Source organism: Salvelinus fontinalis, chromosome 15, assembly GCF_029448725.1.
Source record: "Salvelinus fontinalis isolate EN_2023a chromosome 15, ASM2944872v1, whole genome shotgun sequence".
In the NCBI taxonomy this organism is placed as follows: Eukaryota; Metazoa; Chordata; class Actinopteri; order Salmoniformes; family Salmonidae; genus Salvelinus; species Salvelinus fontinalis.
In genome coordinates, this window is record NC_074679.1 from 28,431,169 (window position 1) to 28,446,456 (window position 15,288).

Below are 15,288 nucleotides of genomic sequence, written 5' to 3' on the forward strand. Positions count from 1 at the left end.
GGCTTAATCTATGACAGGGTTGTGGATGAGCTGTCCAGATAGGCTTCCTGCCTAAGTGTGTGAAGTATTTCAGTCTTTCTGGATGATGTGACATGGGTACACCTCTCTGGTATGGGTTGAGTTCCTGTTCTGTCACGGACACCCGCCTGCTGTCGTGAGTCTTTCCGCTCCGCCAGGTGCGTGTGAAGAATCTACGCTCAGCTCATTTCAGTTTGCACCTCGTCTCTCCATCACGCACTTCACAAATCATAACCCTGACATGTACACGTACAAGAGGCCCTCGCTGTCTCACAACCCACCAACCACAATGTTGGACTTTCAACACAGCCAAAATGCCTAAATAAGCATGTTCAATGATTACTCTTATTTCCATGGATATCCGGAACAACACAACACAGGTGTCTGGCATCTAACAAAAATAAGTTAATGTAATTATTAATAAGAAGAAGTGGCAAGCACAAATGGCTCTCTGAGGTACAGTCAATGAGCAATTCCCTTGGGATTCAAAACAACCACATTTGATTGTGTTGCTCATAACAAGCTTATAGTGTCAGTGCTTGTGCTGAGGTATAGCCCTACTGCCGGAGGTGCCTGTGTTCATGTGAATGTCTGAATGTATGCCCCTGCATATTGATGTATAGCACTCGCATGTCAGCTATGTCAAATAAATAGTTCAGCTGTCAGCCTCCGTTAATAGATGGCGTACACCAGTAGAACACTGTATAAAAATATTGTAAATTATGTTATTTTACTTACCAAACATGAATCTAGGGCAAACATTGAGCAAGTAAATTTGCAGAGGGACTGGATAGTGTTGACAGAATATATACTGTGAAGCCTCATGCCGTGTTTGACTCCAGGTTGCTGGTTACCCAGTGTGGAGGTGTCACCAGGAGAAATGTAAATGAAAACTAGAGGCTTAATTATACCATTTGTTTTGGGCTGACCCACAAAACTGGTTCTTGTCAAGTTTCATTGATCACTGTACAGTTGTATATAGTCGTGATTAGGGTGAGGATTAACCCTGTGTTGTCATGGTGAACCTGGGAGGAACAGGGATGTGTATTATGGGCTGCCTAGGTGATCAGTGGACTTTGTCAGAGATAGACCAACTCTCTGGCCCCCTTCCCCCAGGCTAGCACTCCGAGAGCAGCCTGGGACCTGCCTCATCACCCCTAGTCATTACCACCCCTGGGGCCTGGTGCCAGGCTGAGGCAGCTTCCTTCTGCTCCTGACTCATACCCCAGCTGGCAGGCAGCGCTGCAGACAGGCTATGCTCTGTTACCCCTCTACATCTGCACCTTTAGCATAGCTTCACAGAGCAGTAGTCATCATGGGCCTATCAGAGAAAAGGGTTGCGTCTACTATGGTATTCCACTGATTATGGTTTGTGTGTAGATATGGAGATGTATTTTGTTGTTGGATGGTAAATATTTATTTTCCTGTTTAAATCAAGCTGTGCATTACAAAGCTGCTCACACATGCCAAATTTGCTGCTGATGTATGTATATGGACAATGATTTAACAGCTAAACTGTAATTAGATGTTGGCTATCACTTAATTATCATTCACACCGTGCATCATCCTTAGTGTTGCCAGAATCAAGCAGTCCAGTCCAGTCCTGTCTAGTCCAGTCTAGTCCAGTCCAGTCTAGGACAGTCCAGTCTAGTACAGTCCCGTCCAGTCCAGTCTAGTCCAGTCTAGTGCAGTCCAGTCTAGGACAGTCCAGTCTAGTACAGTCCAGTCTAGTCCAGTCCGGTCCAGTCCAGTCTAGTCCAGTCCAGTCCAGTCTAGGACAGTCCAGTCTAGTCTAGTGCAGTCCAGTCTAGTCCAGTCCAGTCTAGGACAGTCCAGTCTAGTCTAGTCCAGTCTAGTGCAGTCCAGTCTAGGACAGTACAGTCCAGTCTAGTCCAGTCCGGTCCAGTCTAGTCCAGTCCAGTCCGGTCTAGTGCAGTCCGGTCTAGTGCAGTCCAGTCTAGGACAGTCCAGTCTAGTCCAGTCTAGTCCAGTCCGGTCCAGTCCAGTCCAGTCCAGTGCCCTTGCCATCCTGTGGGGAGTTAGTTGTTGCTGAGGTGAATAGCTGACACCCGTTTACTGGGATTGCCAGAGCAGCTGCCTGCCCATCTGTGGTGGAAGAGAGGAGAGAGGGAGTAAATGGGCTGGAAGAGAGGCGTTGGGGTCCAGTAGTGGTGGTTAACTCTTGAGGCCCACTCATTGCTAACTCTCTGTGTCTCTCTCTGTCGGTATCTCTGTCTGTCTCTCTCGGTCTGTCTCTTTGCAGGCACAGGGTCTGATGGGGGACGTAGAGAGGGACGTCCCTGCCCCTGCTTCGGAGGCCTCTGTCCCCAGCTCTAACTGTAGTCTGACCCCCAGCCGACAGAGGAGCGCCGTCCAGCTGGGACAGTGTGACGTCACCCCCCCTGCCCCTGGCCACACCTCCACACCCACCTCCACTCAGAGTGCATCTGCTGCAGCCTCCTTCTTCATCAGGTAACCCGCGTCCACAGTACACAAAACCCGCCTTTCACTCAAATCACACCTGAAGAGAGAGTCTGACACAGGGCTGAGAGTGATGATGATTATGGTCTGTTGTGCTGTATCATGTTGGCTTTAAGGCGTGTTTGGTTGGTTGCCTCTGTATGGCGTGCTTCTGTGGAAGGGATCTGTGTGGAGACTTGTCTTCACACAATGAGGTCATGGTTCATTATTGCACTAGAGTCTAGCGTGATGTGAACCTATTCCATGAAGATGTTGTCCTTGCCATGGTTGAATTATGGCATGATTTTAGGCTGTGCTGGAACAGTGTGTGGAATATGTAGTGAGTGTACATTTAGCAAGGCACCAGTGCTTATGAATGGATAATGTCTCACAAAAGGGCTTAGGTTCAAGCAGTTTGTTTTTCTTTGATGTACAGCTGTGTTTTCTTTGTTTGGCTCTATTTAAAGTCAGTCAGTTTTGTATCTCGTGCAGTTTAGCTTGTATTTCGTCTTGCTATTGTCTAAATTCCCAATGAGTTGTCTACTGCTCCCTGTATGTAGTCAGTCTCACACTCAGTGCTCCATTTGGCTGTGGCAACACTAATGCTCTGGGTGATATGTATGCCTCTACTGGGAGTACAGACAGCTCTCCAATGGCTTCTCTAATGCAGAAGGATGTCATTGGTAGATTCTCAGGCAGGTTGGTCAGTGTGTACATTCATCGTCCCTGTACAGCCTCAACTCCCCAAGGAGCTGTGTGCCCTAATGAATGTTAGCCTGAGGGAAACTGGGGGAAGCTGGTAAGGATGATGCATAGGGCTGTTAGCGCGTTGCACCCTGGGAGGCAGAGGACACAGGCGAGGGGGACGTTGTGAAGTGTGACAGTACGGCTCAGCTTTCTCTCCAAATGCTGCAAATGCGCTCCCCTTGTCAACTTTAGCAGGGTCAGAGTATAGGACTGGGACTGTGGGGCCTCTCCTTTGGCAAGGAGGATATTCCAAATGCTCTTCTAAATGTGTCACTTCCTGTGAGCGAGGCGGTGGGTCAAGCGTGAACAACGGCGAGCTGTGACCTAGGTATGGACAGGGTTAATTTCAGAAGGTGATTTATTATTTCTACTGTTTTCTTTGGACAAGGGCTCAAAAAGCGAAGGCTGGACAGCCATGTTGTGTGTGTCTCTCAGAGGGAAACAGAGGGAAAAGAAGGGAGAGGGACTTGTTTTCCCCCTCATTTGTGTCCTGGTGGGATAGGAGGGGAGGTGGTGTACGCGTTGAAGGGTTCCTCCTTTCATTTCATCCCAGAGATACTTCCCTGCCAAGAATGTGCGTTGTTTTGCTTGGCGAGAAGACGTATGGTGATGACAGGGCTCAGTCAGCTTTAAACAGCATCACATTCCACAGGTACAGATATAGATACAGGAAAGGGCGGTGGGCGGCTAGGTGGTGGGGATGCACTGGGCTGGACTGGAAGAACACCCACTTCCTCAGTTACTGCAACTGTTGCCTCCACAAGCACCTCCACTGCTTCCATTACTAGAATGTAATCATCATCATCTTCATCTTCACTCTAACAATGTAAAAACCTGAAGACCAAATTAGCCTAATCACGTTTTGAGGCTGATTGAAAACTAATTTGTAATTAATATTCCTTTTTGTGTCTTCCAAAGATAAAATGTGTTAAATCCATGTGAAAGTGCTCAGAGAGCAGGATATTTGAGCTGAATAAACAAAGTGTCTGCTTCCCTCTGGAGTGTAGCTCCACAGACATTCAGGAAAGCTGTTCAACTCACAGATTACATTTTTGTTAGAATGCAATTATGGAGATTCTGAGAAGAAAGAGAAAAATGAGAGAGAGGGAAAGAGAAAGAAAGAAAATACTGGTTCATCTCAGTGATTGCCTCTTGGTGCAGATACATTTAAATAATCAAGCATTTGAAATTATTTTAAACTTGTCTGTTCCATTGAAAATATATTTTATTATAAATGTTAATTTGATAACCCATAAACTCCAACTACCATTACTCTTATTGTCAACTGCTGGGAAAATTCTCCCACAGAGCATTATCTCATGTGGCTCCCCTACTCTCTGCCCATGTAAAATGGTTAAGGTTGAGTCCCCTCTCCATAATGGGAAAGGGAAAGGGAAAGGGGCATACCTAGTCAGTTGTACAACTGAATTCCATTGAAATGTGTCTTCCACATTTAACCCAACCCCTCTGAATGTCTCTAGTCATTATGTAGACAGGAAATGTGCAGTATGAATTCAACAATTGAAGCTGAACTATTGCTACCGTTTCATTACTAGTTGCTCATTCATCATCAAACCTAAGCTTTCATTTTTTCCTCACTTTTTTTGTTCATAAATCAGTTATTTTCTCAAACTCACCATACAGACACATGAAGAATTGGTCTTATAGCGGCAGTAAAAAGAAAATTTTCACATTACCCCGGAGGTAATGTTCAATGAAATTAATGCTTTGGTTAAAGCTAATAAAGATGCCTCACATATAGTTAGGGCTGGGTGATATGGCCAAAATATTATATCACAGTATTTAAAAAAAAATTGGATGGTATGACTGTATTTTTGGTTTTTGAATAACAAAAGTTCTACATTTGTTTTATGAGTAGTGAGTGATCCTAGGGTGGCAACACATACATTCTAGGTGATTTCAATGAGTCTGTAACAATGTGCACTGAGAGTCGGGCAGCAAGTTCAGAGAGTGAGTGTGTTAATAAATAACCGCAAAACAAGAAACATGAACAACGCACAGAGTTAACACTGGAACAGAAACAATAACGCCTGGGGAAGGAACCAAAGGGAGTGACATATATATAGGGAAGGTAATCAGGGAGGTGATGGAGTCCAGGTGAGTCTGATGATGCGCAGGTGTGCGTAATGATGGTGACAGGTGTGCGCCATAACGAGCAGCCTGGTGACCTAGGTTGTTTTTTTGTTGAGCTTCAGCTCAAACGTTATAAGAGTTATCCAATGTGTTGGATAAGTAAACTTGTATTTTTGCCCTCAATTTGATGGAGTAGTAGTGTGTCTCGGCTGGACCCTGAGGGAGTGCCCTCTGGGAAGACTGATTGGCTAGGCCTTGCTCCGAGCCGCCACCCCCAATCCCCAATGTTGTAGCTGAGTGCACACATTTGGCTGGACTCATTTCATGGCCAGATAGCATTTCAAGTTAATTTATGGAATAAGAGTTTATATGCAGTTTCACGCCCGGTTTGAGGTGGATGTCTGCTTTATCTTTTTTAATTTGTTGATTGTTTTATAGTGTTCAATTCAACTTCAACCAAAACAAATTTCAGCACTCTTATAATTTCCACATTTCCTGCACTCAATTGCAGTGGTGGAAAAAGTACCCAATTGTCATACTTGAGTAAAAGTAAAGATACACTAATAGAAAATTACTCAAGTGAAAGTGAAAATCACCCAGTAAAATACTACTTGAGAAAAAGTCTAAACGTATTTGGTTTTAAATATACTTAAGTATCAAAAGTAAATGTAATTGATAAAATGTACTTAAGTATCAAAAGTAAAAATATAAATAATTAAAAATTCCTTATATTAAGCAAACCAGATGGCACCATTTTCTTGTTTTATTTATGGATAGCCAGGGGCACACTCCAACACTTAGACATAATTTACAAACAAGCATTTGTGTTTAGTGAGTCCTCCAGATCAGAGGCAGTAGGGATGACCAGGGATGTTCTCTGGATAAGTGCGTGAATTGGACCATTTTCCTGTCCTGCTAAGCATTCAAAATGTAACGAGTGCTTTTAGGTGTCAGGGAAAATGTATGGAGTAAAAAGTACAGAATTTTCTTTAGGAATGTAGTGAAGTTAAAGTAAAAGTTCTAAGAAACAAAAATAGTAAAGTAAAGTACAGATACCAAAAAAAGCGACTTAAGTAGTACTTGAAAGTATTTTTACTTAAGTACTTTACACCACTGCTCAACTGAGATAAATACAGTACATGCATTTGCTAGCTAGCTATTGGCATTAGCGGCTAACAATTAGCGTCTCACAAGATTTAGGGCAACTTGCTGAGAAAAGACAAACTAGCTGTTTGCTGATGTAAGAAACAAACTAATAGTGTCATTATAGAACGCTAGTGGATTTATATTAAGAAGCGAAGTGAAAACAGCATTGTCATCAACATTGTCATCAACATTGTCATTGTCATCAACATTGTTGCATGTGCTGCACTGACCATGCAGACTGAACGCAAGTGTCTCATTATTGAGGAACATCAAATGCGCTCCTTGAGTGACAGGGGGCGTGGCTAGGTCTGTGTGGAAAGTGGCACTGAGAGAAAGAGCGGAAAGAGATGACTCAAGTAGCAAAGTAAACTATAAAAATTGACATTACACATGGCATATCACATTTAACAAACCAAACATTCAAATCCCGGTATAGAAGGTAAAGTAAAAACCCAAACCAGTCCCTACATCAATACCGGTATATCATAAGATACGGTATATCGACAAGCCCTACATACAGTACCTTCGGAAAGTATTCAGACCCCTTGACTTTTTCCACATTTTGTTAGGCCTTATTCTAAAATTTATTTTTTGCTAATTTATTCAAAATAGAATAAAAAAGGAAATATCACATTTACATAATTATTCAGACCTTTGTTGAAGTACCTTTGGTAGCGATTACAGCCTTGAGTCTTCTTGTGTATGACGCTACAAGCTGGGAAAACATGTATTTGGAGAGTTTCACATTCTTCTCTGCAGATCCTCTCAAGCTCTGTCAGGTTGGATGGGGAGTGTTGCTGCACAGATATTTTCAGGTCTCTCCGAAGATGTTCGATCGGGTTTAAGTCCGGGCTCTGGCAGGGCCACTCAAGGACATTCAGAGACTTGTCCCGAAGCCACACCTGTGTTGTCTTGACTGTGTGCTTATGGTTGTTGTCCTGTTGGAAGGTGAACCTTCGCCCCAGTCCGAGGTCCTGGGCGCTCTGAAGCAGGTTTTCATCAACGATCTCCCTGTACTTTGCTTCGTTCATCTTAGCCTCGATCCTGACTAGTCTCCCAGTCCCTGCCGCTGAAAAACATCTCCACAGCATGATGCTGCCACCACCATGCTTCACCGTAGGGATGGTTCCAGGTTTCCTCCAGATGTGACGCTTGGCATTCAGGCTAAAGAGTTCAGTCTTGGTTTCAACAGACCAGAGAATCTTGTTTCTCATGGTCTGAGTGTTTAGGTGCATTTTTGGCAAACTCCAAGTTGGCTGTCGTGCCTTTTACTGAGAAGTGGCTTCCGTCTGGCCACTCTACAATAAAGGCCTGATTGGTGGAGTGTTGCAAAAATGCTTGTCCTTCTGGAAGGTTCTTCCAAATCCACAGAGGAATTCTAGAGCTCTGTCAGAGTGAGCATCGGGTTCTTGGTCACCTCCCTGACCAAGGCCCTTCCCCCCGATTGTTCATTTTGGCTGTGAGACCAGCTCTTGGTGGTTCCAAACTTCTTCCATTTCAATGCTACAGACATTCTTTGGTACCCTTCCCCAGATCTATGCCTCGACACAATCCTGTCTCGGAGCTCTATGGACAATTCCGTCGACATCATGGCTTATGCTCTGACATACACTGTAAACTGTGGGGCCTTATATAGACAGGTGTGTGCCTTTCCAAATCATGTCCAATCAATTGAATTTACCACAGGTGGACTCCAATCATGTTGTAGAAACATCTCAAGGATGATCAATGGAAACAGGATGCACCTGAGCTTAATTTCGAGTCTCATAGCAAAGGGTCTGAATACTTATTTAAATAATCTATTTCTAAAAACCTGATTTTTATTTATTTAATCAATTTTAGAATAAGGCTGTAACGCAACCAAATGTGTAAAAAGTCAAGGGGTCTGAATACTTTCCGAAGGCGCAGTAGTTTAGTGTTCCACTTTTACAAATCGCCATTCAACCCTTCTTCTTGCCCTATCAACCAGAGTGTACTGAAAGAAAGATTGATCCGGATCAATAATGAGATGGCCAATAAAATACCCTGAAGACAGTAGGTGTTAAGGTCAGGGTCTGTCCTAGCAGAGTGGTCTGTGTGTGTGTGTGTGTGTGTGTGTGTGTGTGTGTGTGTGTGTGTGTGTGTGTGTGTGTGTGTGTGTGTGTGTGTGTGTGTGTGTGTGTGTGTGTGTGTGTGTGTGTGTGTGTGTGTGTGTGTGTGTGTGTGTGTGTGTGTGTGTGTGTGTGTGTGTGTGTGTGTGTGTGTGTGTGCGTGCGCACGCACGTGCCAGTGTTTGTCTCTCAGTATAGAGAATGAGGGCAGTAGGGAGTGCTCATTCAGCTCACTAGCGTGCTGAACACTGATTGCTTTGTGACGGAGCATGTGATTAGTCCATTGACACAGCGTTCAGTAATGAGAGCAGGCACCGCTCACAGCAGGGGCCCTGGCAGCTCAGCTAAATGACGTGTCTCCGCTGCCACTGCTGCCGCACTGACCGCCCTGCTCATCCCTCTGTTCCATTAATACCTGCTGATTGGGAATGAGGTGTGTTTCTATCCCTAAGGACCCATGCAGGGAGGGATAAAAAGAGACAGAGAGAGGGGGAATGGAAGAGAGAGGGCGAGGGAAAGCAACTGGAATACTAACCACAGAGCAGTTCTCCTCAATGCTCAGAACTACATTTGCTGTTCTGAGTAACAGAGAGCAAACCGTAGAGCTAAGTGGAGTGTTTGCTGCAGAGGCGGTGTGCAGGGCGGCCAGAGGAACAGGGATAACAGCTGTTAGGAATGTGGCCCTGGAGGAGTGTCAGCACAGGAGGAAGTGTCTTTACGGCCCTGTGCGGCCCTGCAGCTGCTGCTGCCCAGGTGAGTGTGTGTGTGTACTGCTGTAATCACTGTGATTGTGGGTTGGGGAAGGCAAGGTATTATCCTGTAATTACAGTCGAACAATCCAGCCTCTCCCCAGACAAGACCTGCCTGGTCTTTGTGTCAGAAATTTAAAGTGCTGCTTCATTACTGAGGCTGTGGAAAGTAACCATAGAAACAATTGTTTTGCCTCCTTATGACTAACATGAAAGCTGGTCAATGAACATGCAGAAATATTTAGATGTACTCAGAACACATGATTCCCTGTGATCCATGGTGAATGTATTTGTTTGACTTACAAATGGGTAATGTTTGGCCATTGGGAACTCAAGCCCTGATGCACTAAACAAACTATGAGAAGATCTCCATACAAATACCTTAATCAAAGTTTTGTTACAACATCTTCCTCTGAAAAGCTGTGGGCCCGGGCTACAATTCATTAAAGTATAATCAAGTGATTGTTGCTGTAGAGAAGTTTCTAGAAGTTGTTCTTATTCTGTGTGTGTGTGTGTGTGTGTGTGTGTGTGTGTGTGTGTGTGTGTGTGTGTGTGTGTGTGTGTGTGTGTGTGTGTGTGTGTGTGTGTGTGTGTGTGTGTGTGCTAATGTCCTTGTGTTCTTCCTGTGTGAGGTTGTTGGTGGGGGTTGGTTTGGGGTTCGGGTTGGTGTAGTGGTGGGGGTAAGTGTTGGGGGCAGGGATGTGGGGGTGAAGTGTAACATGGGCCACTCACACCCACACTCCACTTTGACTACAGAGGAGACAGGAGAGAGAGGGAAATACTGTGAGGGCGAATGCAGAAGGGAAATGCAGTGTGTTTGTCCGGCTGTGTTGTGAGTGACAGTGGAGATCTGTGTCAGGGATAAATTGGCTGACAGATTAATGCTGAGTGGAGTTGCGGAGTGGCTTTACTCTGCTCTCGGCTGGACCTGCTGGCTAGGGGATAAAGAGACTGAGTGGACGAAGGCAGAGGAGTGGAGTTCTGCTGAGAGCCTCACACACTCTCTCACACACACACACACACACAGTCAGTATGCTCGGGGTGATGCTCCAGACCGCCAGCTTCAGGAGGAGGAGGTCAGGACCTGTGGAGGGGAGCACTGGACACACCACCACCATGGAACTCAAGTAAGTCACACACATACCAACTCAGGGCTGGAGGAGATCTTAGTTTAGATGGGCGATGCAGCTGCAGTGTTTGGGTGTTTGTGTTCCTCATTGTTAGTGCTGCAGTCCGTGTGTAGTGTTGATGTTGTGGTGGAGTTGTTCTGTGTGATCCCTGAATCCATGGTAAAAGGGTAATGGTTTGGTTGCTGAGCTTCACAGAGATGGATGTTTCAACAGATGGGAGAATGTGAGCAGAATGCTTAGTCAGGAGAGAACGCTGTTGAAATGCAAGTTAAGCCTCAGCTTTATTATGAGGAGAGTAAGCGGAGTGGAGCTGCATAGTTAATGCCAGCTTCTGTGTTGAGTATTGCCTGACTGGCAGGGATTCATTTAGCCAAACCTTTAGTTGTATTGTTGTTGTTGTTTTTTTACATGGAATCTGTTGATTCTTAGCTGTTGAATACATGTCTAAAGCCCTAAATAGATCAATAGAAGCACTGGAGAGTTGGTCGATGATGGTTGGTAGAGGATGCTTTTGGTCTCTTTGTTTACTGTCGGATAAAATACCAGCTGGTATTTTCCTGTCATATTCAGGCTATCAGCTTTCTGGGGCTAATGTCTGGCAGTGGAGAGCAGAGTTGAGCAGCCGTAGCAGCAGCAGCAGCAGCTGAGCCTGGGGAAGGGACTCTAGCACTATAGCCTCCGGATAAGGCCAGGTGTGAAAAGCTATCAGGGCCCTGTCTAGCGTCATCAGTGGGGAGGTGTTGATGGAGATCCAGCCTAGACCCACCGCCTCTGGGATTTGCAGCAGACCAGCAGGCAGGCCCCTTCCTCTCCTGAGGGGCCTACTACTACCACCACAGCCTAGCACCAACCAGATGGATCACCCCACATCCCTTCTACCCCAATATCACACCTTCCACCCCTTCCTCAAATCCCTGTCTATTGCCCACACCTCTACCCACCTCTCAGATTCAACCCCAGTCCCCTTCTTGTGTTATAATGTCAGATGATAGATCCCCTCATTTGCTAATTAATATTTTAGGTCGAACTGAACAGGAAATGCCAAGTTTGTTTAATTGACTATTTAGTATTGGCAACTTTAAATAGTTTTGGTTCTTGTTTTCTTGGAGGAAATTGGAGGGAGCTAGGTCATCTTAGAACAGCCTGAGTGTATCCCAAATACAGACTCTCCCTCTCAAGCCAGTCATACTTCCTCTGGCTGTCCTGGGCAGTACAGTCTGCGGCACAGTGGAGATAGCGCCACCTCATCAGACTACCACTGAGGAGCTCTACCACCCGCTACCACTGCTGTGGTATAGACTGGCTCTGCCTTCCCTTGGCGCGACTCTGCTGTGCCCCCTGGGTGTCTGTATGAAGGCCAGTGTTGTGACGGCCATGGTGGAGGCGGTTGTGGCTGTCACCCTGCATGGTAAACACATCAAGAGAGAGGACTGGTGTAGGGGCGAACAGAGGGAGCGTGAGGGCTGTGCTCTGGGTCCACTGTGAGCTGGCTGTTTGAAGGGAGAGAGACCCCCGAGGAGGGCGCTGGCTACCACCATGTCTACTTCCCCTAAACTCCTGAGTCAGGAAGTCTAGTTGGCCTGGCCCACTCACATAGCCGGGGGGTGGGGGGGGGGGGGGGGGGGGGGGGGGCTGACAGACAAAGGCTGAAATGCTGACTCAAGGCAGAGCTATGGCTAACACTGGGTCATAGAGAGCCCTGTAGGACAGGGGGAGGCAGTGGACAGGCTGTGACAGAACCCTTTCACACGGGGGGAAACGAGGGAATGTTAGAATGGAGACCCACTACCCACTACATCCTGTGTGCCTGCCACTTGACATAAGAGTGTCTTTGTCTCTTCGTGTGCTGTTGGTGATGATCTGAAAGGCCAGGTTGTGTTTGACGGTGTGGGCAGGAGACGGACTGTGGCCTCAGCATTTAGGAGGTACATGACCAGGCCTGCTAGGCTGTTCCTCTACCCACGGCCAGCCAGGACTTCACTGTTCATTCACACAGACGATGAGGCTACTAATGGAGGGGCATGGGAATCCTGCTGGGCTGCAGGGATCTGGGCATTAGTGTTCAGTGATAGGAGTCTCTAAACTGATATTTTCCCACCCCGGCTACCCCCACACCATGTAAATCTCTATGGCATCCCTCAGTTAGAGGTATCATGCAAATCTATTATCATTGTTCTGGAGACAAGAGAGAAAAGCTGGAATAAGAATACAAGTTAATTGCCCAGTAGCTGCCTGCATGGCATATGCGTTGAAGAATGTTATGACCTATTGTCTCCCTGTGATCCCTGCTCCCATGAGCTCACCCTGGCTTTACTTCCTCAGTCTGCAGAAACAAGATGGCTTCCGGTGGGCTGCTGGGTTTCTGTGTCCTCCAGACCCTCTGCTCCACACTGTCAGCCCTGTCTGTCCCAGGTCCCAGCCTTGCACTACATATGAATAATTAATAGCTGCTTAGGCCTAATCTGTGTTAGTTGATTTCCCCAAACGGTGGTTCTCTATATATCAGACCAAAGCGATTCCTATTCACACAAGGATAGAGAGCCATTTGGGGGATAGAGAACAAGAGAGCCATTGTCAGGCCAGGCAGTTAAGCTTTTACCTCATCATCACTAAGGGAATTGCTCTACCACTGCTCCACCACCACCTCTCTACTGTCCTCCTGCTTCTCTAGCTGGTTCGGGGGCTTGGGGCCTGGTTGACTTTACAAACAGCTGTAAAGAGAATTACACTTCTCTGCAGAGAGGAAACCATGCAAAGCCAAGGTGGACAGGGATTGTATTGACTGTGATTATCTACCTCCACTATGGGAATGCACTTACGTACATCTCTTGCTGTTCTTTCTGCTTGTCTTGGCTGGTCGCTACTGTTGGTTTGCTACAGGGTCCCCTTTGTGTTGCGTAACACGGGCCATGGTTGGAGTTTTGAATCAGAGATGGGACAGTGTCTCTTATTCTTGGTAAAGGATCAAAATAGGATCAACATAAAAACAGTTGTGCGAACACGGTTTATCTTGTATTTCTGTTTACAGCCTGCCTGCCACTGGCTCCATGCAGACTGTCTGGGTGTAGTGGATTATATAGCTTGTAATCAGTTCATGACCCATCACGTGAGAGTCTGCTGCAGAGCTGACTATGTGACTTTAAGTGTGTGTGGGTGTGTATGAGGATGTATGTGTCAGTAGGTGACATTGTGAGTGTGATTTAGGCGTGTGTGTGTGTGTGTGTGTGTGTGTGTGTGTGTGTGTGTGTGTGTGTGTGTGTGTGTGTGTGTGTGTGTGTGTGTGTGTGTGTGTGTGTGTGTGTGTGTGTGTGTGTGTGTGTGTGTGTGTGTGTGTATGAGGATGTATGTGTCAGTAGGTGTGTGTGTGTGTGTGTGTGTGTGTGTGTGTGTGTGTGTGTGTGTGTGTGTGTGTGTGTGTGTGTGTGTGTGTGTGTGTGTGTGTGTGTGTGTGTAAACCTTTTATTAACCTGAATAATACTGTAGAAGTCACTGACCCCTGGCTCTTTTTACAAATGTCTACATCTCTAGCCTCATGTGTTGGTTTGGTACAGCTCTGTAGTCCTTCTCTACCTCTCCTTAGCCTCTCAAAATAGCTTTGTTCAGAACCTAGGAATTCCTCTACCCTTTTGGAATCCCAAATCCAATTCACTGGACTTGGATCCCTCATATTTTCCAAAGGGTGCATATTGACTAGGATATAGATGGCAGATTTAGGAAGAATTTAATCTGCCATCTACAGTATATCAATGTTTGAATCCCCCCCTCGATTTGCTGACTAATCTTTCCCAAATGTTCCCAGCGGCCCACGGGGCTCGACCAGGACTGGTCGTTGTGATAGTCTCGACGTGGAGGAGAGCAAATAAATAATCGCTAGGTGTCTTACCCTGCCAGGCCCTGATTAATGATGTAGAGAAGTGGAGCAAGAGAACTCTCTCTCTCTCCGATATGTTGAATACTAAGGAAAGGAGCAAGTGTCTTCAATAGAAAAAGCATCCAACATGAATATTAGATGTCTTGCTCTCTCATGATCTCATCAGATATGTTTTCTCCATTGGTCAGTGGAATTGATTATTGGAGATATAGTGAAATGTCAATCAGCCAATGGCAGCTTGATGTTATGGTCTTCTTGGTATTGAATGAATGTTTCACATTATCTGATATGTGAGTGAATACAGAAAGTTTTTCTTTACAGTAGTTTTGCTCTGAGTAGAAATGTGCTCCTAAGGCTTACAGCGAGTGAGTGAGTTTCAGCTCAGGAAGTGTTGGGAGTGTAATTTTATTCCACATGCTCTACGACCTGTGAAGACAACATAACAGTGTGGTGGAGTACCTGGGAACAGCGTCAGCGAAGCAGTGGAAAATATTCTGCAGGAGATGAAAGTAGCTCTTAATCTTTGTCAGCAGTAGCAGGGGTGGGGATGCTACAGCCCAGAGAGAAGGAGAGAATATCTTCATTATCATCTGTCACATGCTGCATCAAATCAGGGGGAAAATACTATGTTCTCCAAACTCAGCAGCTTACATCAAATCAGGGGGAAAATACTATGTTCTCCAAACTCAGCTTACATCAAATCAGCATGGTGACTGTGTATTTTCTCCCTTTCCTCCCAAGCAAATCTCCTCTCCTGGTGTGACTTTAGTAAATACGCTATTGTCAATCTGTAGAAGAGAGATTGTCCTACTGGATGAGACCTGTTGACTCCACTGTAAAGATGTTCAGCTCTCTCCTCCAAGGCCCTGAATTGGTCCCTCTATCTCATTGACTGACAAATAAAGGCTGCTGAGCTAAAGCCCTCTCCTTGGCCTGCCTCACCAGGGCTTAAACAGATGCTCGTAGAGGCCACATTAGCACAA

The 15,288-nt window shown here is 45.9% G+C and overlaps 1 protein-coding gene across 3 annotated transcripts in view; it reads left to right on the forward strand.

The window, feature by feature from the left end:
• Positions 1-15,288, forward strand: part of LOC129811708 (kinesin-like protein KIF26A) — a 134,771-nt gene that overhangs the window by 80,435 nt on the left and 39,048 nt on the right. For all 3 annotated transcript variants that reach the window (XM_055863234.1, XM_055863235.1, XM_055863236.1), the window contains exon 4: positions 2,282-2,490. In XM_055863234.1, coding sequence (XP_055719209.1) covers positions 2,282-2,490 — 209 coding nt within the window. The remainder of the gene's footprint in view (positions 1-2,281; positions 2,491-15,288) is intronic.